This window comes from Loxodonta africana, chromosome 3 (assembly GCF_030014295.1).
Source record: "Loxodonta africana isolate mLoxAfr1 chromosome 3, mLoxAfr1.hap2, whole genome shotgun sequence".
Classification (NCBI taxonomy): domain Eukaryota; kingdom Metazoa; phylum Chordata; class Mammalia; order Proboscidea; family Elephantidae; genus Loxodonta; species Loxodonta africana.
Window position 1 is genome coordinate 79,261,765 of NC_087344.1, and position 26,875 is coordinate 79,288,639.

The 26,875-nt window shown below is 41.5% G+C and overlaps 1 protein-coding gene across 3 annotated transcripts in view; it reads left to right on the plus strand.

The window, feature by feature from the left end:
* Positions 1-4,891: 4,891 nt before the first annotated feature.
* The window catches only part of YBX1 (Y-box binding protein 1), a 30,382-nt gene continuing 8,398 nt past the window's right edge, over positions 4,892-26,875 (plus strand). The window contains exons 1-3 of one of the 3 annotated variants that reach the window (XM_064281820.1): positions 4,892-5,199; positions 5,903-5,966; positions 10,705-11,989. In XM_064281820.1, the coding sequence (XP_064137890.1) occupies positions 5,034-5,199; positions 5,903-5,966; positions 10,705-11,638 (1,164 nt within the window). In that variant the 5' untranslated portion in view covers positions 4,892-5,033 and the 3' untranslated portion in view covers positions 11,639-11,989. Of the gene's footprint in view, positions 5,200-5,902; positions 5,967-10,704; positions 11,990-25,998; positions 26,033-26,875 lie in introns of those variants that run through there. The other 2 variants (XM_010595278.3, XM_064281821.1) reach the window with 2 other exon arrangements.

The following is a 26,875-nucleotide window of genomic DNA, read 5'->3' on the forward strand; positions in this document are numbered from 1 at the left end:
TGCAAGCAGTTGTAGCAATTCCCTCTTAGGGAGAGGGCGGCAAAGCCTGAGGGCCTTATAGCAACATTTATTCCAAGGAAACGTCCTTGGATGTTTCCAGTAGGTTCAATATGATTTGTTTAGGAGCCAGCAGAGAAAAAAGCCACTAACTGGAAGTGTTCTTGGATGGAAGGCCATTTGATAGAATGTGTCTTGATCATGGTGTGATAGGAATAATTTAGTCAAAAATCTCAGTTTGGAATTGGGGTCATTTTTGAAACAGTTGAGGTCTTAAGAAATTCACTACCCCCCCCCCTTTTTTTTTGGAGACCCAGTTTCCTTGTCTGTAAAATGAGAATACGAATACCAGTCTACCACATAAAACCTGTTACTGTCAAGTCCACTCTGACTCATGGCGACACCATGGGTGTCAGAGGAGAACTGTAGGGATTTCAGTAAGTGACTTTTTGGAAGTAGATCGCCAGGCCTTTCTTCCGAAGTGCCTCTGGGTAGACTCAAATCTTCAACCTTTCAGTTAGCAGCCAAGCACATTAACCATGTGCATCACCCAGGGACTCCCAATCTACCTCACAGCATTGTTGAAAAGATCGAACAAGAGGATGAGTATGAAGTTTCCTTGTAAACAACAGGTTAGTTTTGAAAGGAGATACCCCAACATAAAAAAATGCCCCTGAGTATAATGTTCAAGAGGTAGAGAAGAAAGTTCCCTGGTGTTCTTTTTCAGAAGGTATTTTCTATGTTTTCCAGGTCATACTTTCTTCTCCTGTCTCATAGACAAGTATGCCTCATAACTACTGGCAGCAGGATACTGCAGCACCAACAGAGAAGGGAATTCTATGATAGAACAGAACTTAGTTTGAAGTATCATTTCAGTGTATTGGGGGACAGGGGTCCTACAGTGTAGACATTTGCAACTCTATAATCCTTGGATGGTGCAAACTGTGAAACCCTTGACTACTAGCCAGAAGGTTAGTGGTTCAAACCCACCTATGGGCACCTTAGAAGACAGGCCTGACAATCAGGTTCTGAAAGGTCAGAGCCTTAAAAACCCTATAGAGCAGTTCTACTCTGCACACATGGGGTTGCCGTGAATCCAAATTGACTTGACGGTAACTAACAACATAACTAAGATGATGAATGAGCAGCTGTGTTCCTGAGCTGACATTCTCGTGATGGGCTGTTCAGTTGTTACACCTGTTACCTGCATTCTATGTCCTGGACACTGGAGCTGCAAAGGTGAATAAAATGTGATCCATGCTTGTGACAGGAGATAGGCACAGTTTCAGTTCAAGGCGGTGTTAGAATGTGAGTTCTTATGAGAGTGGAAAACTGTTTTATTTAGAAGAGGTAAATATCTGGTACCTAGTAAACCCACTGCCGTCAAGTTGATTCCTACACTTAGCAACCCTATAAGACAAGTACAACTACCCCATAGGGTTTCTAAGGCTGTAATCTTTACAGAAGCTGACTGTCACATCTTTCTCCTGCAGAGCAGCTGGTGGGTTCAAGCCGCTGATTTTTCAGTTAGCAGCTGAGCCCTTAACCACTGCCACCAGGGTTCCTTTGGTACCTAGTAGGTACTCAGTAAATATATTTGTGTGAACAAGTGAATGATACTGGTATGTACAGAATGCAGTGGGAGCAAAATGGAGAGATGGGTTGAGAGGAAGAGGTTGAAGAAAGAAGACTTCTGGGAGGAGGTGACATTTGAGGTAAGTATTGACAGATTGGTTGGAATTAGGAGATGAGGGTGAGGAAGGCTTTCTCAGAAAAGACAACTGTTTCTTAGGCCAGAGTCTGTTAGATATGGGGAACGAGGCAAAAGTTATTTTGCAAAGGTGATTCTTGGGATGAATCCCCTTGCTCTTCACATCCACTTAAAGCTAGGCACTGGGGTTGTCTGTTCTGTGGTCACCTGTACTGTAGTCACTGTGGACAGCTAGGCAGTGTGGGTGAGCTCTCAGAATGGCACAGGGACCAGCAGGGAACTCCCACTTCGGATCAGGAGAATTTCCATGTGAATTACATTTACCTTCCAGTGCTTCAGTAGCATCTCTGCAGTAGTAGAGAGGTGGCTACAAGGAAACTAATTTCTTTCTTAAACTGCTCCTTTACACATTTGAGAAGCTGAACATGGACAGCTGAGTGAAGTACTTGGATGAGTAAGAAATACTTTTAAGTAACATTTTAAAAGACAAATGTTACAGAATTTATATTTCAGCTTGCTAAACCATCCAAAGCAGTTACACAGGGAGATTGCTCCCTTTTTCTCAGCAGTGCTGCTGCCATTGTTTAGTGCTTTGGAACTCTACTTTGGGAAAAAGCTTTTGAGCCTTTAAGATGTTTTCAAATGTCCTCAGTGTCAGCAGAACTTACTGCCTTTTGAGGAAAGATATTTTTTAACAGCCAGAAGTCACCTGGAGCTGGAACAGATGAATAGCACCTGTGGAATCCACCTACCTACTTCTCTCCATGCGCATTGTTGCTGCAAGCCCCATTTTTTCCCTGAATTACTAGTGTAGCTTCTGCCGCCAGTGCCTTCTCCAATTTTCTTAAGGTATTATGTGTCAGGCACTATGCTAGGTGCTCAAGGAACTCAGCCTGGTGGGAAAGAATTAGAGCAATATAGTATTAGGATAAGTACAGAATGCTGTAGATTACATGGGAGGGACGCCTGAATAGCATCTGAGCCAAGACCCAAAGGGTGAAGAATTAACCAGACAAAGGGGAAGAAAGGAAAAGAATAGTGTTGTAGGCAGAAGGGAATAGTGTATAACAGCCCAAAGGAGGCAATGGCTATATAAAAAAAGACTGGGAAGCTAATAAGAGTTTAGAGAAGTTATATAGAGTCTTGTAAGCCACACTAAGGAATTTGGACTATCCTAAAGGTGATGGTAGTAACTAGAGGATTTGAAATGAAACAGTGTCATAATCAGATTAGGTGTTTTCAAAAAAAGCATTCTGGCAGTTGTGGTGGGGAATATTAGCATAAAGAGAGACACCATTAGCCCACAGCCTTGCTCTAAGCCAGGGGTCAGCAAACAGTGGCTGGCAGCCCAGGTTGCACTCCATTTAATTGTGGCTCATGAGCTTTTTTTCATGAGCTAAGAATGGTTTTCATATTTTTAAGTAGTCGAAACAAAACCAAAAGAATAGTTTGTGACATGCAAAAACTGTATGAAATTAAAATTGCCAAGTGTCCATAAATGAAGTTCATTGGAACACAGGTGCACTTTTTTACAGTCTATGACTGCTTTCAGGCTATAAAGGCAGAGTTGAGTAGTTGGCACAGATCCATAAGGCCCGCAAAGCTTAAAATATTTACTATCTGGTCCTTCCAGGGGAAAAAAAAATGCCTACTCCTGCTCTGAGCAATAGGTGATGGCCTAGACTGAGAAGGAGTAGGAATGAGACCCTGGGCTGACATTTAGAGATTTTTAGGACTGATCTGGGAGGCCTGTAAGAGGTGGGATTGACAGGCCTGGATGATACTGATAAGGGTAAGGACTACTGCGCTAAGACTCCTGTTTCCCTACTTCAATTCTTGCCCCTCTACAAAGCATTCTCCACTCAGCAGCCATTTAAAAAAAGACCATGCCACTCCTTAATTTACAATTCTAAAATTACCTTTCTCATTATTGCCGTTGTGATAAATTTCACATCACGTATTCCTAATTTGATCCCGCCTACCTCTAGGACCCTATGTCTTTATCCTCGTCTAGAACTACTTTATTTGCATTTTCCAGGAGATTCCATCTCGTCTTGCCTCTGGACCTTTGTATAAACCTCTCTGTGCCTGGAAAGGCAGCATTCCACCTTCCTTTTCCCACCTCCACTCCCAAAATGCTTTGTGCTTTCACAGCTCTGGAGTGAAACTGGGTGTTTGAATTTCTGCCTCCATCCCTAGGCTGAATTCCAGAAGACAGAAACTGACTTCCTCAGCAGATAGTAGGCGCTTAAAGTACGAAATTAAGGTGGACTTAAAAGAAAAAAAAAAAAAATTGGTCTCGCCTCAACTTCATGGTTTGTGAAACGTGAATACTAATCCCTATTTCACATAATTGTACGGATAAAATGCAAAAAAAATGCTTAGTTTGCTTAATAAACAGATTAAATCTGATTTGTGGCCAATGCGAGAAAACGCGAATACTTAACATCATTCCTTAAGTGCCTGTTAAAATGGATCCGAAGGCAGGTCCCCACGGAGTATACTCTCGACCCCCCGCCCTCCGCCCTAAATATGCTGAGCAGGGTCGGTCTGAGATCCCACATTGTGCCCCTAAGGTGACTGCTTCGCCAAAATCCGACCCTCCTCTAACACGTACGTTTAAGGTCTGTTCAGAAACCTTCGGCTGTGACGAGTACACGGCCATTATCAAAAAACAAAAAAAAAGACAGCGCTATCCCACCGATAATAGTCCGCGGTCACAAGGACCGTTTTTGGAATAGGAAATGAGGGAGGCCTTCTCTCCACAAGGGGCTAAGGTGTCAGGCTCCGTTCCTAGCCCCTGGGTCAGGCGGGGTAATCCTGGCCCAAGTGCTTGGCCATGCCTTTTCTTTGGCCGATGCACTACCCTGGACGTGGGGCCCGCTCTTCCAGGATGCAGCCTCGTGAAAACCAAGTTTTCTCTATCCGCTCTCAGGTACTCTATGGTTCTCGTGGCGACGCTAATTCTAGTTCCGGTCTCTATGGCTGCGGCGGAGGCAGGAACGGTTGTAGGTCGGCCGAATTAGACGCCGAAGAGCCAATAAGAGCGAAACAGTGATAAAGTCATAGCCAATAGGAGCCAGGAATCCGGGTCAGGTGGTGGGATTGACAACAGGGTTAACCAGTGAGCGGCGTTTAGGGCGGGTCGATATCAGGGCTTATCCCGCCTGTCCCGCCATTCTCGCTAGTTCGATCGGTAGCGGGAGCGGAGAGCGGACCCCAGAGAGCCCTGAGCAGCCCCACCGCCGCCGCCGGCCTAGTTACCATCTCACCCCGGGAGGAGCCGCAGCTGCCGCAGCCGGCCCCAGTCACCATCACCGCAACCATGAGCAGCGAGGCCGAGACCCAGCAGCCGCCCGCCGCCCCCCCCGCCACCCCCGCCCTCAGCGCTGCTGACACCAAGCCCGGCACTACGGGCAGCGGCGCAGGGAGCGGCGGCCCGGGCGGCCTCACATCGGCGGCGCCTGCCGGCGGGGACAAGAAGGTCATCGGTGAGGGCCGGACGGGGACGAGGGTGGGGCCGTGGGGAAGCCTGGCAGCGGAACCGTTACCCGAAGCGAGGCGAGCGCGCGGCTGCCCCTCCCCCATGCCCCCACTTGTGCACTCACGGGAGCTGGCCCGCGTGCCCGGCAGGCGTGCGCGCTGCCTCCCGCGCCCCTTGTGGACCCCGCGCGTCGCCGCCGCGCGCTCCTCCCGTTCCCCCCCGCCCCCGGCTGGCTGCGCGTCGACGACCGCGTGTGTGGTGGGGTCCCGTCCCCGCCCGCCTGCCTCGTGAGCTCCGGGCCGCACGCCGTTGTTCCCGTCTCCCCCGCCCAGCTCCCTTCCGCGTGTACCCTGAGGGCGCGGCGTGCCGCGCCGCCTACGCAGGCCGCAGTGGGCCCGAGCGGCTTCCCCTTCCCTCACGTGCTCTCCGCCCTGCAGCCGCGCCCGCTCGCGCTGTCCTTGCGCACACCCATTTTGGGTTCGCGCCCCAAGCCTGTCCCTGGGGCGCCTCATGGCTTCGAATTCACCCACGTGTACCGTTAACGCGTCATTGTGCGGGAAGCGCGGCCCAGGAAACAGACTTGGAAGAGAAAAGGCTGTCAGGTGGCCTCGCCCGGGCTGCTGGGAAGCATGTGAGGGACCGGATGCTGAAGCGTGGCTGTTTTTAAAAAGACTATTTGGTAATCGTGGGTTTTTCCTTTTCCCCCCCAGCAACGAAGGTTTTGGGAACAGTAAAATGGTTCAATGTAAGAAACGGATATGGTTTCATCAACAGGTGAGATGACTCTCGTAAAGACTCAGTTCTACCTCTCGCATGTTTTCTCAGTCTTTAGGCTTTGCGTGGCTTGGGATTGTTTTGAGCATGTCTAGCATGTTCTGAAGGGCTACTGATCTGGTGTATTGTTAGTGTGATTTTTGTTTTTCTCGATGACTGAAGGGATTAGTGGATCGAGAGTTTTTCTTTGTTTTGCACCTGAATACTAAATACTAATCTAAAGTTGCCTTCAAAGGCTTCATTATAGTGTGAAGCGACTTAAGAAGCGAGATGAATAGATGAGCTATACCTGAACAGTTATGGCAAAGTGAGGTAATGTGTCAAGTATATGAGATTTTTTGTCATTTTCTTGTAAGGTTATACTGCCTTTGTTTAACGTTTCAATATAAGCTGTCTTTAGAATACCTCGGATAAAATTTGTTAAAGCTTCGGTTGTAGTTTACTATAGTGGCTTTAATCAGTGGTAAATTAAAACGCTGATCTTGTATATAAAAGTTCGTGAAGCTACAAACCATTTCTGTAAGATTTATCTTTAAATTGTTTGTAGCAATAGTGATGCCAACATGCAGTTCACTCACAGTGCTCTCCATGGATCTCCCTTGTGAGCTGGGCATCCTTTTCAAGATGGCTGCCAAGGCTAGCAGTGCAGTTACATGGGTATATAGTATATAGCGCACAATGTATGTTAATAGGATTCTTGGCCTTGCAGGTATGATACTTTACATCAGTTTAGCATTTTCTTTCTTACAGCTCTGTTCTAAAAGGCGTTAAACAGCTAGCTGTTGAAAATTTAAGAGTAATATAGAAGGTGAAATGGACAATGAATGTACTGCAGGAAACCAAATGGGCAAAATCAAACAGAAAGACAATTGACTAATGAAAAACTTCATATAATCAGCTGTAAAATATTGAAGAAATACTTAAAGCAAAAGAGATTATAAGCATTTGGTGGTTTGTTTTCCACATTTGCAATTGTGGGGAAGTATTTTGATTCTTCCAAAGTCTTCAGAAAGTTTCCATTTGTTCTTAAATTGTCTGTCCTCCTGACAGGCTAAAAGCTACATTTTCTCATCAGTTTTTCTATGTGAGTTACTAGTGAGAAAGGAAGGGAATTTTTTGGTGTTTATATATATATCTTTTTTTATGTATGGTTTTTTAGCTGACTGATCTTTCTGAGTTTATTAGTGTTTCAGTATTTACATCTTACTTTTGATTTTCCTTACTAGCCTAACTCTTAAACCAATTGCTTTCAAATTTAAGCATTCTTACCTCAAGAGGGTGTTAAATAATTCAAATTTCTGAATTCTTCATTCAGAGTTTCAATCCTTAAACCCAATATAATGATGTAGGCATTAGAAGTGAATTTTAATTTGCCACCTTTTCTGTGGTTAGATTGTAGTTTTTGTGTGCTTTTAAAGTTGTAGTAGGTGTCTTCTGTTTTGCTGTGGTTTGTTAAATGGACACAGGTTATGGTATCTTAAACAATTCATGTCCAAGATAATAGGGTAGTTATTTACATGTAAATATTTATTCCATATGATGCCATTCTTTGTAAATATCTCTTGGGTTAGTAATCAATTTGGCATCCTCCAGAGCAAGTTAAGTGTAAGCTGGCTTTTGATGATACTTCCTTTGGACTATCTTAATCTTAAGTGATGAATATAGAATTGCAAGGTTGAAACCAGAGTCACAGCAGTCATCCCAGACACTGCAGCACATGTTTGTCTGTCACACACACACACACACACATCAGGAGAGCTAGGCCATCGTATTATATGAATCACACATTGAACCAACTGGCATCTTCCAAAACTATATTTAAGACATGTTTTTTTAAGACAAACCTTCCCTGTATTTAATTGAAGTCAGATTTGAATCATTAACAACCAATTCAGAAACAATGCACATTTAACAAGTTAATATGACAAAGTTGTCAAGGTTAGGACAGTCCAAACAGGATCTTCAAAAGCCAACTTGCATTTAATTTGCCTTGGAAGATGGCCAGGGAACTCCGGTTGTGCAGCGGTTAAGTGCTCAGCTGCTAACCAAAAGGTCAGCGGTTCGAACCCACCAGCCTACTCTGCAGGAGGATGGTGTGGCAGTCTGCTTCTGTAAAGATTTACCGCTTTGGAAATCCTATGGGGTGGTTCTACTCAGTCATATAGGGTCTCTATGAGTCAGAATCAACTCAGTGACTTTGTGTTTGGTAACTAGCCCAACAGGTATTCAAAGAATGGTATCTTACGGAATAAATGTTTATGTATATATTTTGAATATCAATTGTTTACTTAGTCATAACCTGTTTCCATTTAATAAACTGCAGCAAAACAGGTCACATGCTACAATTTTAAATGCACTCAAACTGCAATCTACAGAAAAGGCTGCAAATTGATCGTGTCTAATGTGCACATCAACAATAGCCTATCATATCTTGTGAAGTCTTTTCAATAGCCTCACGTGTGTGAAAGCTGAATAATGAAAAAGGAAGACAGAGGAATCGATGACATTCGAACTGTAGTGACTATACCATGGACTGCTAGAGGAGGGAAAAAATCAGCCTTAGAAGAAGTACAATCAGACTGTTCCTTAGAAATGAGGGTGGCAAGACTTAACTCATTTACTTTGGACACCTTGCTAGAAAAGGACATCCTGTTTGATAAAATAGCCAACAAAAACAAGGGAGAGAGGCTCCCTGAGGTGGATTGGCACAATAGCCGCAACGATGGACTCAAACATACCAATGATCATGAAGATGGCACAGGACCAGGCAACTTTTCCTTTTGTTATACATAAGATCGCCATGAATCGGAGCTGATTCACAGCAGCTAACAACGATGGATTGTTACAGCTTTGTTAGAATTATTTTTTTAAAGGGTGAAACATTTTCCCCTGGTAATTTTATTGCATAAAAGGTGCTAAGTAAGAAGGGCGTTTTTTTAGTAGTTGTCAAGTCAGCTCTGATGCATGGCAACCTTAGGTATAACAGTGAAAAGTTGTCTGGTTCTGTTACATCTTCATGATTGTTGTATGTCCATTGTTGCAGCTTCTGTGTCAATCCATTTCATTGATGGTTTCCTCATCTTCATTGCCCCTCTACTTTAATCAAATCCTCTACTTTGTTCTTTTCTGGTGATTGGCCTTTACCTGATGATATGTGAGAAGTAAGCATGTCGAAGTCTTGCCATCCTCACTTCTAAGGAACATTCTGGTTGTGTTTTTTCTAAGACTAGTTTATTTGTTGTTCTGGCAGTCCACAGAATATTCTGTATTCTTCACCAACACCACAATTTGAATGCATCAGTAATTCTGTCTTCATTTTTCATTATCCAGCTTTCACATGCATATGAAATGATAGAAAAGAGCATAGCTTGGGTCAGCAAAGGTGACCACTTTGCTTAAAAGTTTGAAGCTCTAAAGGAGTCTTTTGCAGCAGATTTGATTTCTTGATTGCTGCTTCCGTGGGCATTGATTGTTGATCCAACTGGAATGAAATCCTTGACAACTTTGATATTTTCTCCGTTTATTGTGATGATGTTTATCATTCCAGTTGTGAGGGGTTTATTTTATTTCAAGTGTAATCCATACTGAGGGGCATTAGTTGTCTTCATTTTCTGCTTATTGCAGGTTGTTAATGAGTCGTTCTCCAATCCTGATACTGTGTTTTTCATGTAGTCCAGCTTCCCAGATTATTTGCTCAGCTTGCAGATTGATAAATTAGGTGAAAGGGCACGTCCCTGCCATATAACCTTTCCAATTTCCAACCAGCAGTATCCCCTTGTTCTGTTCAAATGACTCTCTCTTGATACGTGTACACGTTCCACATGAGTGTAATTGTTCTGGAATTCCCGTTCTTTGTAACGTTGTGCGTAATTTGTTATGATCCACACAGCCTAATGTCTTTCCATAGCCCGTAAAACACGGGTAAGCATCTTTCCGGTATTCTCTACTTTCAGCCAAGATCCATCTGACATCAACGATATCCCTCGTTCCACATCCTTTTCTGAATCCCTTGTTCCACATCCTCTGCTGAATCCAGCATGAGCTTCTGCCAATTCCCTGTTGATGTACGACTGTTGTCATTTTTTAATTATCTTGAACAAAATTTTGCCCAGGATATGATACTACTGATACTGTTTGGTATTACCTTTTTTTGGAATGGGCACAATTATGGTTCTCTGCCAGTCAGCTGGCCAGGTACCTATCTTCCAAATTTGACATAGGCGAGTAAGCGCTTCCAGCATTGCATCATTTCTTAAAGTATCTCAGTTGGTAGTCCCTCAGTTCGTTTGTCTCCAGTGCCTTCAATGCAGCTTGAACTTCTTTTAGTACCAGTGGTTCTTGATCATATGCTGTCTTCCAAAGTGGTTGGCTGTCAACCACTTTTTGATACAGTGACCGCATAGTCCTTCCATGTTTTGATGCTTTCTGAGTCATTCCATTTTTTTTTTGCCCATAGAATTCTTTAGTAATGCAATTTGAGGCATGAATTTTTTTTTTTCTTAATTTTTTTCAGCTTGAGAAATGCCAGTCGTGTTCTTCCCTTTTCTAACCCTTGGTATTTGCGCATTTCGTCATAATACTATACCTTGTCTCCACAAGCCACCCTTTGAAATCTTCAGTTCAGCTCTTTTACGTCATCATTTCTTCTATTCGCTTTAGCTACTCTGTGCTTTAGAGCAAGTTTCAGAGTCTATCCTGACATCCATTTTGGTCTTTTCCTTCTTTCTTATGTTGCTAGTGCTGTGCTGGAAGATGAGCCCCCTAGGTTGGAACGTACTCAAAATACGACTGGGGAAGATGGAGATGGAGTAACACCTCCAGGAAATCCATTAGTAATCGGAACATGGGATGTACAAGGAATGAATGGAAGAAAACTGGAAGTCGTCAAAAATGAAATGGAACATACAAACATCGATATTCTAGGCGTTAGTGAGGTAGAATGGGCTGGAGCTGGCCGTTTTGAATCTGGCAATCATGTAGTCTACTATTCTGGGTATGACACATTGAAGAGGAATGGTGTTGCATTCGTCATCAAAAAGAGCATTTCGAGGTCTGTCCTAAATTACAAAGCTGTCAGTGATAGGTTAATATCCATACGTCTGCAAGGAAGACCAGTTAATACGACTGTTATTCAAATTTATGCACCAACCACTGATGCCAAAGATGAAGAAATTGAAGACTTCTACAAACTGCTGCAGTCTGAAATTGATCAAACATACAAGAAAGATGCATTAGTAATCACTGGTAACTGGAATGCGAAAGTTGGAGACAAAGAAGAGAAACCAGTAGCTGGGAACTGCGGCCTTGGTGATAGAAACGAAGCTGGAGATCGCATGATTGAATTCTGCAAGTTCAATGACTTATACATTGGAAATACTTTTTTTCAACAACATAAGCGACGACTATACACATACGCATCTCCAGATGGACTAAACCGGGATCAAATCGCCTACTTTTGTGTAAAAAGACGATGGAAATGCTTAATGTCGTTAGTCAGGACAAGGCCAGGGGCCAGGTGTGGAACAGATCATCGCTTGCTCCTGTGCAGGTTTCGGTTAATGTTAAAGAAAATCAGAGCAAATCTGCAAGGGCCAAAGTATAGCCCTGAACGCACCCCACCTGAATTGACACCATCTCAAGAGTACTTTGGCGCTCTGAACACTAATGAGTGAAGACTGGAAGAGTTGTGGGAAGACACCAAGGGCACCATACACACGTGAAGAAAGTGAAAGATCATTTAAAAGACAAAGAAGGAAAAGGACATGGAACTTTTTAAAGTAGTAGAATTTTTAGCTTTTAATAGTTGGAGGGGGTTGTGGGAGGGAGAAAGGGCACAACGGTTTAGAGGACACTGAGCCATCTGTTATTGGTGATGGGAAAATTTGGGAACAGATAAGATACGGGTGATGTTTGAACAACATAATGTAATTCATTGAACTGTACATGCCAGGGTTGTTGAAATGGTGGATGTTTTGTTACATATGCTTAAACCACAATAAATTTTTTTAAATCTTCAGCTTGAATTTTTTAGACTCTTACAGGAATTCTGATTTCATTGAGTACGTTCCTTTGTGTGTGGTGTCTATCAGAGAGTTGGATTATATGGCTGAAGGGGTTTTCCTTTTCTCCCCCCCAGAATCACTTCATTTTATCATGAAAAAGTTTCCTCTAAAATTACTGAAGTAAGATATCATTAGAAGAATGCCTCAGGGGTTTAGTGCAGAGTTTTTGAGTTTGCTTATTAAATCTATAAAGATTTTGATCTTTTGCCTCCAGCTGTTGAGGGTTTATCTGTGTTCACCAAACTCATGAGATTGTCACGAATAAGTGTTTTTCAATGGGATGTGCATCTTTCATAGCGTCCTGAATACCCGGTCCATCGCCATCGAGTCAGTTCTGACTCAAAGCGACCCAGAGGACAGAGTAGAACTGCCCCATAGGGTTTCCAGGGTGTACCTGGTAGATTCAAACTGTCACCTTTCTGATTAGCAGCCAAACTCTTAACCACTACACCCCAGGGTTTCTGTGGCCTGAACCTGAATAGGAGTCGTTTTTGTTCACCACAGCACTAAAAAAGCTAAAGTCATTCTAAAGTTTGGGGGTGAGCAAGGAATCAAAGTGAGCAGAGGTCACAAATTGGTGACTGACTTAGCTAAATCTGTCCCCAGATGGTTTTGTCTGGCCTTTAAAATATCTTAAAAATTTGAATTCTAACCTTTAAAGTTTAGGATATGTGTCAAAAATAACCAGATTGTCTTTCTAATCTCATGACCAACAGGTCATATGTGTCCCACTTAGGTTTTCTGCCTCGAGTTTTTGTTGGGAAGCTACTTTCCCACTAACAGTATGTGCACTGTCAGGAGGGGATCTGAATAACTTTAGAAAGGAGGGTGTGCCACAAATCACCATTTTTACAGGGATATTGTATGAGCTGGTGCATCCTGTTAGGGACGTATGTGTCACATCAAACCTGCATGTAGGTCCACAGGGATGCAGCCCACCAACCCTGCCCCTAGAGTCTAGAGGGACAAACTCAATGATTGTGCATTCTGTTAATAAAAAAAAGTTATCAACAAAGAATTTAATTGAGCCATGAAAGGGTTAAATCTGAACTTTAGCATTGGGCTTATACTTTTAAATAAATTGAAATTCAGTCAAGTAGTATCACCTTTGGAAGGAGCAGACATACTTAACACAGTCTTTGCCAGGTTTAATTTTCTTGTGTAGTTAACTTTCCTCTCTCGTCTAGTCTCTATACATGTATTTGAATTTGTTACCCGTGGTCTAGGAAGATGTATAATAAACCAAGGAAGGGCAAGGTTTAGCTGTCTCTCTTTACAGTAATACTTTGTCATGGCTGTCAGGTTTAGGCGCCCTTTTCGAGATTCCGTATGTATATAACTGACTTTCTTCACACAGTGGCGGTAATAGAAGTAGCTAGTGTTTATCAAGTACTTAAAAATGCCAGGGAGTCCCTGGGTTGTGCAAACTGCTAACAAGATGGAGGCTTGAGTCCACCCAGAGGCATCCCAGAAGAGATAGTCCTGGCAACCTACTTCTGAAAGATCAGCCATTGAAAACCCTATGGAACACAGTTCTACTGTGACACACGTGGTCACCCTGAGTCAGAATCTATTAAAGGACAACAGGTAGCATATGCCACGCACGGTTGTTAATGCTTTAAATGAACTCTAATTCATTTAATCTTCAAAACCTCTGAGGTATAGTTACTGTTATTCGGAGACACAGATTGAGTAACTTGCCTCAGGATGCATAGCTAGTAAATGGTAGAGCCAGGATTTAAACTTAGTTTTCTGACTTCAAGTTTATGTTCGTTAACTGCTGAACTATCTTTGAAAATAGACCCTAGTCATTTTCAATTTGGTTATCCGTATAGCAACAGGCAGTTTCTTGGGGTAACTATTCTTAGTCTTTAAATTATTTATTTTTTGTGATCTCTAGCACATCACTGGAACACCTGTGTGCTGACTACTTGTTTTCTAGGTTTGAAAAGCTCTCTGTTTTTTTACTGCCTATTTTGTATAGGTAGGAATTGCTAGAAGTTCCAGTTCAGCATGTAGGTCGGCTTTACAAATGAGATAACTTGTTCGGTAGCTAATACTGGGGGGTAATTAAAACAGAGAACATTGGACTTTACATCTCACATCTAAACCACTTTTTATCCTGTTTTTATATGGCCTACAAACTAAGATTTTTTTTTTTAAGTTGTGCTTTAGGTGAGAGGTTACAGCTCAAGTTAATTTCTCATTCAAAAATTTATACATATGTATTTTGTGACATTGATTGCAATCCCCGCAATGTGACAGTGTGCTTTCCTTTTCCACCCTGAGTTCCCTGTGTCCATTTGCCCAGTCTAAGAATTTTTTTTTAATTGTTTAAAAAAAAAACACAACAGACTATACGTTGCTGCGCAAAGTCTAAGATATTTAATGTGAGTTCTTAATAGGAAAAGTTTGCAGAACTCTGGAGAGGTAGTTGCCCAGTCTCTGGTCCCAGTAGATCTGTTCTTAGCCATAGAAGTAATGGCCCCATAACATAATTACTTGAATGTTGTGGCACTAGGGAAGATATAAAGACTTTCTGGTGGTGTGCCACTAAGGAAGGACTTGGAGAAAGGGAGTTGAACCATAAAAGGATTTAATTGCCAAGTTGTGATGTGTCATTGGCAGGCTAAAAAGCAGTATGTATTGGTGACTTGTGTACAGTGAAGTTCAGGATTGATTTTATGTGCTGGTTACATTAGCCACTGATCTCTTAAACTGGCCAGAAGTTCGTTCGTGTTCACCAAGTCATATGAATACTCTGTGACCATGTAGTGACTCCCTGCTGTTGCCTCCTAAAGCAAAATACTTGATCTTAAAATATTCTAGAATAGAGAACCAGTATATTCACCTTTTGTTTTCCAAGGACGTGGGTGGCAGTTGGTAAGTTTTCTACTTTCAGTCTCAGTCCATAGAAACATCTACGATCCAGCCCACCTAAGGCAGAATAGTAGAAAATGTGAGAAATAAGAATGTATCTGTCAGGGTGTTTAATATAGGAAATGAAAAGATAAGTGGGGGTTTGTGATCTTGCAGCACCTGCTGGACCTGGAAATTGTCCTGGTGCCTGGATGCTTAGGTCGTGGATCATACAGAAGCTAAATCCTGGATATAAAAACATCTACAGGATTATAATCCGTGCAGCTAGGCAAATTACGTGTTATAACGGCATGGTGTGGTGATCGGGAACAAGATGATAGAAGGAACCCAATCCCTGCCGTCAGAATCAATCCTGATTCATAGCAACCCTATAGGATAGAGTAGAACTGCCCCCATCTTTTTGCCAGAGTGGCTGGTGTGTTCAGACCACTGACATCTTGGTTAGCATCTGAGTGCTTAACTACTGTGCCACCAGGGCTCCTAGATAATAGGGTAAGAGCATTTAATTATCAATAGGTAAATTTATATATGGTAAGCATGTCAGGCAGTACTGTAGATTGGCTAAACATTCTGCCTTATGAAATTTTACAATATGTTCTATGTGTATACAGGTAAAGATTAGTTGTGCTTTAGGGGTGGGAGGGCAGTCAGACATGATGAACCTGCTGGAGTAGTCCTTAAATTTGAATGCATTGGACTATGAAAAACGGTGAAACTTAACAGATAGTTTTTTAGGATGTGCTAAGTAAGCATTTAAAGTTTTAGGCAAGCTGTAATTAAGTCTTTGAATTGTTAGGAAGTTTCTTTGGGAGAGGGAATTACCTTTTTTTATCACTTTTTTAAGAATCTAATTCATGCAAAATGGGCCTTTTCATATCCCTATTCCTAGCCCAGCCTTGATGGACTTCAGGACGGACCCTCCTAGCAATTTGACTCCCCTACCACCCAACATGTTTTAGGGGAAAAGTATGGTAAATATATAGATAACAGAACAATCGTCACTTGCACAGTTCAGTGACATAAGCTTATGTTCATCATGTTCAACTATCACCATTCAGGATTTTTCCATCACCCTTAACAGAAAGCAGCTCATTGTCCCCTGAGTGAAATGTATCCCTTTCCGTCTCCCTTCTCCCCGCCCCTAGTAATAAACTTTGATTTCTATACACTTACTTAGTCTAGTTTTTTCATATATGTAGGATCATACAACATTTGACCTTTTGTGACTGACGTTTCACTCAGCATCATTTTCCAAGGTTTGTTCATGTAGTATGTATTAGGACTTCATTTCTCTTTATGGTTGAGTAGGTTGTGTTGTATGTATGTAACACGTGTTTGTTTATCCATTAATCTGTTGATGGATGGACATACAGGCTGTTCATACCTTTGCTATTATGAAGAGTGCTGCAGTGAACATGGGTGTACAAGTACCTGTTCCTGCCTTTCTTCCTTTTAGGTACATATCTAGGAGTGGAATTGTTGGGTCATGGTAGTTCTGGAGTCCTTGAGTGGCCTGCATGGTTAAGGGCTAGAGTGCTAAGTGAAAGGTCGGTGCTTCAGACACACTCAGAGTCTCCTTGGGAGGAAGGCCTGCTGCTGCTGCTCTGCTTCCGAAAGGCCACAGCCTTGGAAAACCCTATTGAGTAGTTCTCTGCTGCTCACATTAGATCACCATGAGCCGGGATTAACTCTACAGCAACTAACAATACCGATAACGTGGTAATTCTGTTCAACGTTTTGAGGAACTGCAAGACTGTTCCCACCAGCAATGGATGAAGGAAGGTTCCAATTTCAAGCACTTTGACTTTTGCTCCCTGTCTTTATGGTTAGACAGGTAGGTATAGTTTATGAAATGTTACTGTCTAGTGCTACCAAGTTGATTCCAACTCTTGGCAACTCCACATTTTACAGAGTAGAAGTGCTCCTTAAGTTTTTTTGTTGTTGTTTTTAAACGCTTTAATCTTTATACAAGCAGGGCACCAGGCGTTTTCTTCTGTGGTGCTGCAATGGCCAGCTTTTCAGCTAGTAGTTAAGTGTGTAACCATTGCATCACCTAGAGACTCCAGTTTATGACATAAAACATAGTGGCAGTTAATTCCCCCTCCCCCTGCAATGCTCAGAAACCCACCATGCCCGTGACTTGGGAAAAATCAAGCGTATGACAAAGCATCTTTTTGTATATTTTTGTTTGAGTTTTTTCTATAAGTGAATAACAATTTGGCATCAGGTAATATTTACATTCTGACTAATTTTAAGATCTGTATCCTGGATAGATAATTATTGGAATTTAGAGCTGGCTATATGTTTGTACATTGTGCTATGTTAGGGACTTTTGAAGAGGCTGATCTTCCTATATCTTTACATCTCAGCAAGATTGCTTCCCTTTTAGCCTTCTCCTGACTTAAAATGATGTCACCTTTTTTGCTTCTGCCACTTGGTGTCTGTAATTTTTTTTATTTTTTGGAAGTCAGAACTGTCCGTATTTGCTTAATAAAAATGAAGACAGTACTGTACTTCTAAGTAGGAGCCCTGGTAGAGTAATGGTTAAGTGTTTTGCTGCTAACCAGAGGTTAGTTCAAACCCACCCAATGAACAGCTCCACTGGCGAAAAACCTGGTGATCTGCTTCTGCAAATATCACAACCAAGAAATCCGTGTAGGGTACTTCTGCTCTGCCACATGGAGTCACTGTGAGTTGGAAACCACTCAACAAGCACCCACCAACAACGCTTACTTCTAAATATTGGTGCCAGAACCTGTGATGTGTAATTTTCATTAAAAATCTCCGGTGCTAAATATTGCCCTTGTCGGTGACAAAAGTAGTAGAAGAATACAGTGAAAAGAGTACACACTTGACTGCAGGAGATTTGGAAAAGGGCTGAACTGTGATGTATAGGATGATGGTGTTAGGTGCCGTCAAGTTGGTTCTGACACATAATAATGTACAACAGAACGAAACACTGCCTGGTCTGTGCCATCCTCACGTGTATTGTTGCAGCCAGTCTGTCGATCTGTGTTGTTGAGGATCTTCCTCTCTTTCGCTGAGCCTTTACCAAGTGTGATGTCCTCCATCTGATAACGTGTCCAAAGTACATGAGATGAAGCCTCAGCATCCTGACTTCCAAAGAGCATGTCTTAATTATCTAATGCTACTGTAACAGAAATGCCACAAGTGGATGGCTTTAACAAACAAATTTATTCTTTCAAGGGCTGGGAGGCTAGAAGTCTTAATTTAGAGTACCAGCTCCAGGGGGAAGGCTTTCTCTCTGTTGGCCCTGGTAGAAGGAAAAAACAGTTGATCCTGACTCATGGCAACCCTTTAGGATAGGGTAGAATTGCTCCATAGGGTTTCCAAGGAGCAGCTGGTAGATTGAAACAGCTGACGTTTTGGTTAGCAGCCAAGCTTGTTAACCACTGCACCACCAGGATACCTTAACATTGTGGAGGTTAGGATTTACAACACACAGATCACAAATTGGAGGATAACCAACCACATAATACTAGGAATCATAACCTAGCCAAGCTGACACACGTTTTTGGGGACACACTTCAAACTGTAACAAAGCATTCTGGCTGTATTTCTTCAGAGACAGATTTGTTCGTTCTTCCGGCATTCCGTGGTATATTAAAAAAAAAAAACTTGTGCTGTCAAGTCGATTCCAACTCATAGCGAACCTATGGGACAGTAGAACTGTCCCATAGGGTTTCCAAGGAGTGACTGGTGGGTTCGAACTGCCAGCCTTTTGGTTAGTGGCCCTAGCACTTAACCATTAGGCAACCAGGCTCCACAGAAACCAAACCCATTGTCATTGAGTCAATTCCGACTCATAGTGACCCTGTAGAATAGAGTAGAGCTGCCCCATAGAGTTCCCAAGGAGCAGCTGGTGGATTTGAACTGCCACCCTTTTGGCTAGCAGACAACCCTTAACCACTACACCGCCAAGACTCCCTGTTGGAATATTCTAGATCTGTGCTGTCCAATATAATAGTCATTAGCAACGGGTGGAGCTGTTGAGCCCTTGCAATGTGGCTAGTGCTACTGAGGGGATTGAATTTTTCATTTTAAAACTGATACTCAGTTCAGTTTATGTTCTCTGAGTGTAAGATGCACATAAGGTTTTGAGGATTTAGTATGAAAAAAGAAATTAAAATATTTCAGTTTTTTATGTTGGTTATACATGTTAAAATGATAGTATTTTGGGTTAAATTGTACTATTAAAATTAATTTGACCTGTTTTTACTTTTTTTAATATGGTTACTAGAAAACAAACTTACGTATTTAGCCTGCGTTATATTTCTATTAGAAGAGACCTGGTGGCACAATAAGTACTCTGCTGCAAACTGAGAGGTTGGTGGTTCAAACCCATCCAGTGGCTGTTTGGAAGAAAGAGCTGACAATCTGTTTCCGTAAAGATTACAGCCTAGAAAACCCTATGGAGCAGTTCTGGTTTATAACTGCTCTATTGGAAATAGACCCGAAGGTGCCCAACAGCGGCATATTTCTGTTGGGCAGCAGTATTCTCAATAGAGGGCTGCAAGTGAAATAAATGTTCCAAGTGGCAGCAGTATGAATGGGCTTAGGTTTGAATTTTGTGTACCCTTGGGAGAGAGAGCTCAGTTAAGCCTTTCATTTTCTATAACAGCCAATTAACACATACCCATTCGTAAATGAGGTGGGAGCCCAAAGGCTCCACCATGACAGCAAGCCTCTGGAAGGAAAGGTGGGCATGATGTGATCATTCATGCATATTCATTGATTCATACATGCCCATTGATTAAGGCTCCAGTAAATGTTATAAGAGACCTTGGAGCTTCTTGGGAGGGGATTCCTGGAGTGACAAGAACATCCATGTGCTGGAGAGCATAGCACATCCCTGGGGATGGTGGAAATCTGCTGTAACTGCTCCCAGATTTTGCCTGTTTGTGTCTCTGCTTGTATCTTTTGTGGTTATAATAAATGGGTAACTCTAAGTATAGGTAATAGTCTCCATGAATTGTGGGAGCCATTATGGAGAATTAACAAACCCACAGTCAGCAATGAGCCAGCAGCAGCTGGTAGGACAGGGTTCTAACTTGCGAAGACCCCAGCTCTGGATGGCTGGTCTGAAGTGCATACCTGGCTCAGGGTGGCTAGAGATGGGAGTCTGACTTAACTCCGGGTGGTTAGGGTCAGAGAAGGGAAATGGCATGAAAATGACTGGTGACGAGGATTGGAGATGTGGCAAGGTGAAACCTGGGTCCACTTCCAAATGGGAATTGAATTTATGGTGACCCTTGCTGCTCAGTGATAAAGGTGAGATTTGCCCACCTTGCCCCTGTAAGTAGCTTCACAGTGTGAATCCATTAAGTTAAAAAAAAAAAAAAAGTTGAATGGCGATAACTGGCAGATGATTTCCAGGTACTTTTCTAAGCACTTTGAGTATAAATTCATTTAGTCCTTGCAGAAAATAGATGAGTGCTGTTATCCCCATTTTACAGATAAGGAAACAAGGTTATGTAATTAATAGTAGGATAGCCACAGGAGCAACTGTTAAGCACTCAGCTGCTATCCAGAAGGTTGGCAGTTTTAATGTATTCAAGCACCTCTGCAGGAGAAAGACCTGGTGATCTGTTCCTGTAAAGATTACAGCCTAGAAAACCTATGGGGCAATTCTACTCTTGTCACATGGGGTTACTATGAAACTGAATCGATTCAAGGGCACCTAACAGCAACAAAGCGGGATAGCCGGGATTTGAACCTAGGCTCTTTGGCTCCGGTAACAGAACTCTTAACCTCTGTGCTCTCTACTGCCTCTCACCTCTCTTTCTCTCTTTTAAACTGCAAATGGAAATTAAGACACTAATTTCTTATACCACAGAAGAGTTAGAGGTACCCCAAGGGCACATCAGCCTTTTCTCTTCCATAGAATTCTCTTAGCAAGATTCGGTATGACTTAACATACATAATATCCAGGTATATAAGATGACATAATATGCATAAAATCACATTTGATAATTCAGCAACTGCATTGGATTGAATGGTGGCCTTCTAGATTGAAATCCTTGAGGATAGGACCACATCTTATATCTGGCTTAGCACAATGCCTAGCTAGTTAGCACAGTAGTCAACTTTATTAAAGGAATGAATGGGGCCTTTGGACCTCGTATCCTTCTTTCTAGGTTCAGTGGTTTGTGGAGTATTAGAAGAAAAACTAAATAAGATAGAATAAAACAAAGGAATAAATAAAAAGTGACAGTCATAATTTTACTTGAACGAGATTTAATATTCTTAGTACAGTTTTTAATCACTCAGCATCAGTATACCTGCACTGCATTCTTTGCTTCCACTAGCTTGTAAATTTCATATGGATATGAAATATTTTTTATGAAATAACTGATTTTGCATATCATGTATCCCCAGACTGTAAAAGTGAATGTCAACTTCCATTTTTCCTCTCTGTAAGCACTACTTCAGTTTCCTAGTTTGTAGAATGGGAAATTAATAATAGTACCTACTTTAGGATTATGAATATTGAGTGATGATGGTATTTAAAGCCTTTGGCACAGTATCTGGAACTCAGTAATGTTATGTGTCAGTCTACTTTTTCTCATTTTGCAGGTGAAGAAAAAGACCTAGTGAAGAGAAGAAAGGTTACACAGCTTTAACGCTAGAATGAACACTGAAATTCACATTTCCTATTAGCAGTCCCTTGAATTTGAGTAGTCATTTAGCAGGTTGCAAATTACCAGTTGCCGCAGTTGATTCCAACCCTCGGCAACCCCATGTGTGTCAGAGTAGAGCTATCTATGCTCTACAGGATTCTCAGTGGCTGATTTTTCAGAAGTAGATTGCCAGGCCTTTTTTCTGAGGCTTCTCTGAGTGGACTTGAATCTCCAGCCTTTGGGTTAACAGCCAAGCATGTTAACCATTTTGCACCACGTAGGGAACCCCAAGTGTCAAATACTGCATTATTGTCTAAGCCACAGTATTGTTTCCTCGCTAAAATTGCATTCTTTGAGCTGTCAGTGTCTTCCTGAAATCCAGATACACTTTGGCCATGATATGATATAAGCTGGTTTAGTGTCAGCAAAGTATGTGAGTACTTTGTTGTCTGGCAGGACTTTATTAGTGAACTGGTGTTGGTTTCCACATATCTGTATACCCACAAGACATATGTCTAAACCGTTTCCTTGGGGATGACATTATGCTGTGTGTATTACCTACCTCGCACAGTTTTTAAAAAGATTGTCCTGACTAGATCAGTGGTTGGGTTAAATTTTCTAATATTCTTTTTACAGCCTTGAAGTAAAATTTATAGATAACTCTTTTTATTTCTTTTTATTGCAATGTGTAACGTTCTCAATATTAAATGTCTGTACTACATTTGATCAACTGATCGGTGCCACCAGAAATATTGACTTAGATATGAGCAGGATTATCATTGGCAATGAAAAATCCCTTTCTATTAGAGTTGCATTTTTAGCAAATGTAATACTAAAACATTGCAGAAATATTAGATTCCAGGCTCAGATAATAATAAATAAACTTATTTTGTTGCGTGGAAGTTGAGAAGGATGTAACTTTTTATATAGGCATCTTCCCAAGCCTGATCTTCTATTCCCTACCACCGCCCTCCCGTTAAATGCAAGTAGACTCTCCTATCTTTGAAACAACTTTAAATGCCCAGTGCGGGGCGGGGGGTGGGGGGTGGCAGTATTGCCCATATTGAGAGTTGTTACTCTAGACTTCACACACCTTTCCTATGCTCTGCCAGTTCATCATTGTACTTTTTAGAGCCATAGAAATTGAATTATGTTGGAGATAAGACCTAATTAGTAATAGCTTTAATCTGTTCATGTGATACTTTGTGGAACTATTTGACAGATGGACATGGTCACCATCTATCAATTTCCTGGGTATTCCTAATATTCATCTAGCTTAAAAGGTCAGTTTTCAGTCACTTGATGTGAATAGTTTAGTAGCATTTGCAGTATTCCTGATTTTTTTTCTCTTAATTTCAATATTTAGTATGCTCTTGTTCACATAAATGAAGGGTATCCTTACATTAACGGTAATCCAACCTATAGCTTTCAGGTCAGAATTGAAGGAAGTTAATTTTGTGTGGATTCTTTTGTGCGTACATTGCTCTGTATATCCACAAGGAGCCAGCAGTCAAATGAGCCAGGCAAGCAGGTTCACTCTAGTCTTTGTTGCCTCTGTTATTAAATACTTGAGCTATTGTTGGGCCTTTTCTATTCTGACCTACTGAAAAAGGGATGGGCAGGGAAAGGTCATTAAAGATCTACAAATCTTTTTCTCCTCCAGTGCTTCTTGCTGGTAGTGTCACCACCTTAATCCCAATCTCAAAATATTCTCCACTTCCACTGCTTACCTTTAAATTGCGCACAAAGTTTTTCCCATTTTCTTTCTAGACATGTACCTCATACACGGCCTCTTAGCTCAGGTCTCCACTAATCCTGGTGTGAGCTTCTGGAATAACCTTTGTAACTAAATGTTCTTAATATCAGCTAAATTTTATCATCTGATAGTCTTATGTCACATTCCTCGAGTTGCAATATTGAAGGATTCTATGAGCAAAAAATTGAACAACGCAGGAAGCATAAAAAGATGGAAGGGAAACAGAGTTACTGTACCAAAAAGAATTGGTTGACATTCAGCCATTTTAGGGGCAAGTGATCAAGAACTGAAGGAAGAAGTCCAAGCTTCACTTGAAGGCATTGGCAAAAAACCAGGCTTCAGGAATTGATGGAATACCAATTGAGATGTTTCAACAAACAGGTGCAACGCTGGGGGTGCTCACTTGTCTATGCCAAGAAATTTGGAAGACAGCTACCTGACTAGTGGACTGGAAGAGATCCTTACACGTGCCTGTTCCAAAGAAAGGTTGATCCAGCAGCATGAGGGAATTATTGAACAATATTGTTAGTATCTCACACAAGTAAAATTATGTTGAAGATCATTCAGAAATGCAAACTGGATTCAGAAGAGAATGTGAAATGAGGGATATCATTGTTGATGTCAGATGGATCCTGGCTGAAAGCGGAGAACACCGGAAAGATGTTTACATGTGTTTTATGGACTATGCAAAGGCATTTGACTGTGTGGATCATAACAAATTACTGGTAACATTGTGAAGAATGAGAATTCCAGAATAATTGTGCTCATGTGGAACCTGTACGTAGACCAAGAGGCAGTCATTCGAACAGAATGAAGGGATACTAGACCAAAACCCACTGCAGTGGTTTAAAATCAGGAAAGGTGTGAGTCAGGGTTGTATCCTTTCACCGTCTGTATGCTGAACAAATAATCTGAGAAGCCATGCTAAATGGAGAAGAACGCGGCATCAGAATTGGATGAAGTCTTATTAACAACCTGTGATACGCAGATGACACAACCTTGCTTGCTGAAAGTGAAGAGGACTTGAAGCACTTAAAGAGACTAGTCTTCAGAGTAGATGACACTTCATCATAAAAAAAAAAAAAAAATCCTCACAACTGGACCAAAAAGCAACATCATCATAAACGGAGAAAATATTGAAGTTGTCAAGAATTTCTTTCCGCTTGGATCCACAATCAGTGTTCATAGAAGCAGCAGTCAGGAAGTCAAAGAAAGTAGGGCATATCTGTTGCAAAAGACCTTTAAAGTGTTACAAAGCAAAGATGTTGCTCTAAGGACTAAGGTGTGCCTAATTCAAGCCATAGTATTTTCAAGTGACTCATATGCATGTGAAAGCTGGACAGTGAATATGGAAGACCAAAGAGGAATTGATGTGTTTGAATTACGGCATTGGCAAAGAACATTGAATATACCATGAACTGCCAGAAGAAGGAACAAATCTGTCTTGAAAGAAGTACAGCTAGAATGTTCCTTAGAAGCGAGAATGGTGAGATCTTGTCTCGTGTACTTTGGGCATGTTATTAGGAGGGACCAGTCCCTGGAGAAGGACATCATGCTTCGTAAAGTAGTTGTCATCTGATAATCTTATGTCACATTCCTCCATTTAAAAGCCTGTGCCAACTCTTCCACCTATAGGCTGATTTGAACCTATTTTCTCCCACACGAGCATTTTCCCTGTGCTCCAGCCAGTCTGAACTAAGCTTTTATTGAATTTGCTCTTTTTACCTATCTGGACATCTTTCTCCTTTAAGCCTTAGGGCAAATATTGCCTTCCTTAACAACTACTGTTAAAGTCCTGAAATGTTTGTTTAGCAGTTGTTTGACTAGACTAGTGATTGATACAAAATGGCATCTACTTAATAGGAAGTGAAAGAGGGTTGTGTGTACTATTAAAAACAGTCATTTTCACCTCTTTAGTTATTTAGTACAATGCTTGGCACAAAAGCGGTATGAATATTGGTAATGTGCATTTTTGTACTTAATTGTGGTCATTTTTGTGACCTTGAGGAAAGTTGGGAAGTAAAAATGATTGAGGGTGAAGTAGAAAGGGAGGAAGCTAGTAATTAATAAAAGGAAACATCTGTTTTTCTTTCTGCTAATAATCTTGCACTAGAGCTAAGGGTACACAAATAGTTAAGCGCTCAACTACTAGCTGAAAAGTTGGTGGTTCACACCCACCTGAGATGCCTCAGAAGATGGGCCTGGCAATGTACTTCTCAAAGGTCACAGCCTTGAAAGGAAACCCCGTGGAGCAGTTCTTTGTACACGTGGGGTCACCACGTGTCCAGATTGACTCGATGAGATGAAAACTAACGACAGAGGTAAGGGTGGGTGTGCTAGAACACTATAAATGTTTAATAGGTTAAGGAGTGGCAGAGTGTGTGTTAATTATTCCTCTTCTCTTAGTAATGGCTTGCCTGGGTTGCATTGTGATTTCTCAGACTTATTTATCCCTGGTCAGTGAGGCTCCTACTTTTTGTAACTGTTTAAAGTAGGAATCATGGTTGCTTACTAGCTCTTTTTTTTTCTTTCTTTCTTTTACTGTCTCTCATAGCTGATTGGCAGCCAGAAAGTGTCTGGAACAGTTATAGGAAAAATTGGGGAAATGCACAAAGGACTAGAGGTATTCTTAGTCTTTGGCAACATGAAATGTTTCCAGTTTCTAACTTGTTCATCTTGGTTCTGTCTTGCAGGAATGACACCAAGGAAGACGTATTTGTACACCAGGTGAGTGCTTGTATAGATACTTAAGCTTCTGGCTTGGCTTATACTTCCGGCTCAGGGCTTGTGAGAAGAAAAGGGTGTATGTCTTTTTTAACTACTCTTTGCAGAAGGTTGTAAGTCTAACCACCAGTTTTATAGTTCCTTCAGCAAGAATAGTAGTAGCATGCTTAAATGTATACATTGACACATTGTTTTCATGATTCACTAATTATAATAGGTGTTTCAGGTTGGCATTTGTTAATAGCTGTAGCTTTTATTTTTAGTGTTGAAGCTGCTGTACTCTGCACTAAATTTTCAAACCTAATTTCAGGTGAAAAAATAACCTCCACGAAGCTAAATTTGAACTAATAATGTTGCTGTAAATGTGTAAACTGGTAATAGGACAAGTCATGATAATCATGGGGAAAATAGGGCAAAACTTCAGGGCATAATAATTTGAAACAGAATCTAGAAAACTGGCAAAGTCAGCATAGAAAAACCAGTTGCCATTGCATTGATTCTGACTCACGATGAGTGTGTCAGAGTAGAACTGTGCTCCATAGGGTTTTCAATGGCTGATTTTTCTAAACTAGATCACCAGGCCATTCTTCTGAGGTGGACTCAAACTTCCAATCTTTCGGTTACAGCCGAGCGCATTAATAATGCACCACCCAGGGACCCCAAAGTCAACATAGGTCCTTCTATTTATTTTAAAGCAGTTGAAATTGTAGGACAGTTTCGGAGAGCTTTGGCTGGCTTAGAATATTTAGAAATTCTTGTTAAGTGAAAAGGCAATGTGGCAAAGTTTGTAATTACCAGGGGTGGATTACCCAATAAGCAAGGTACGCATGGGGCTTAATTGTGTTT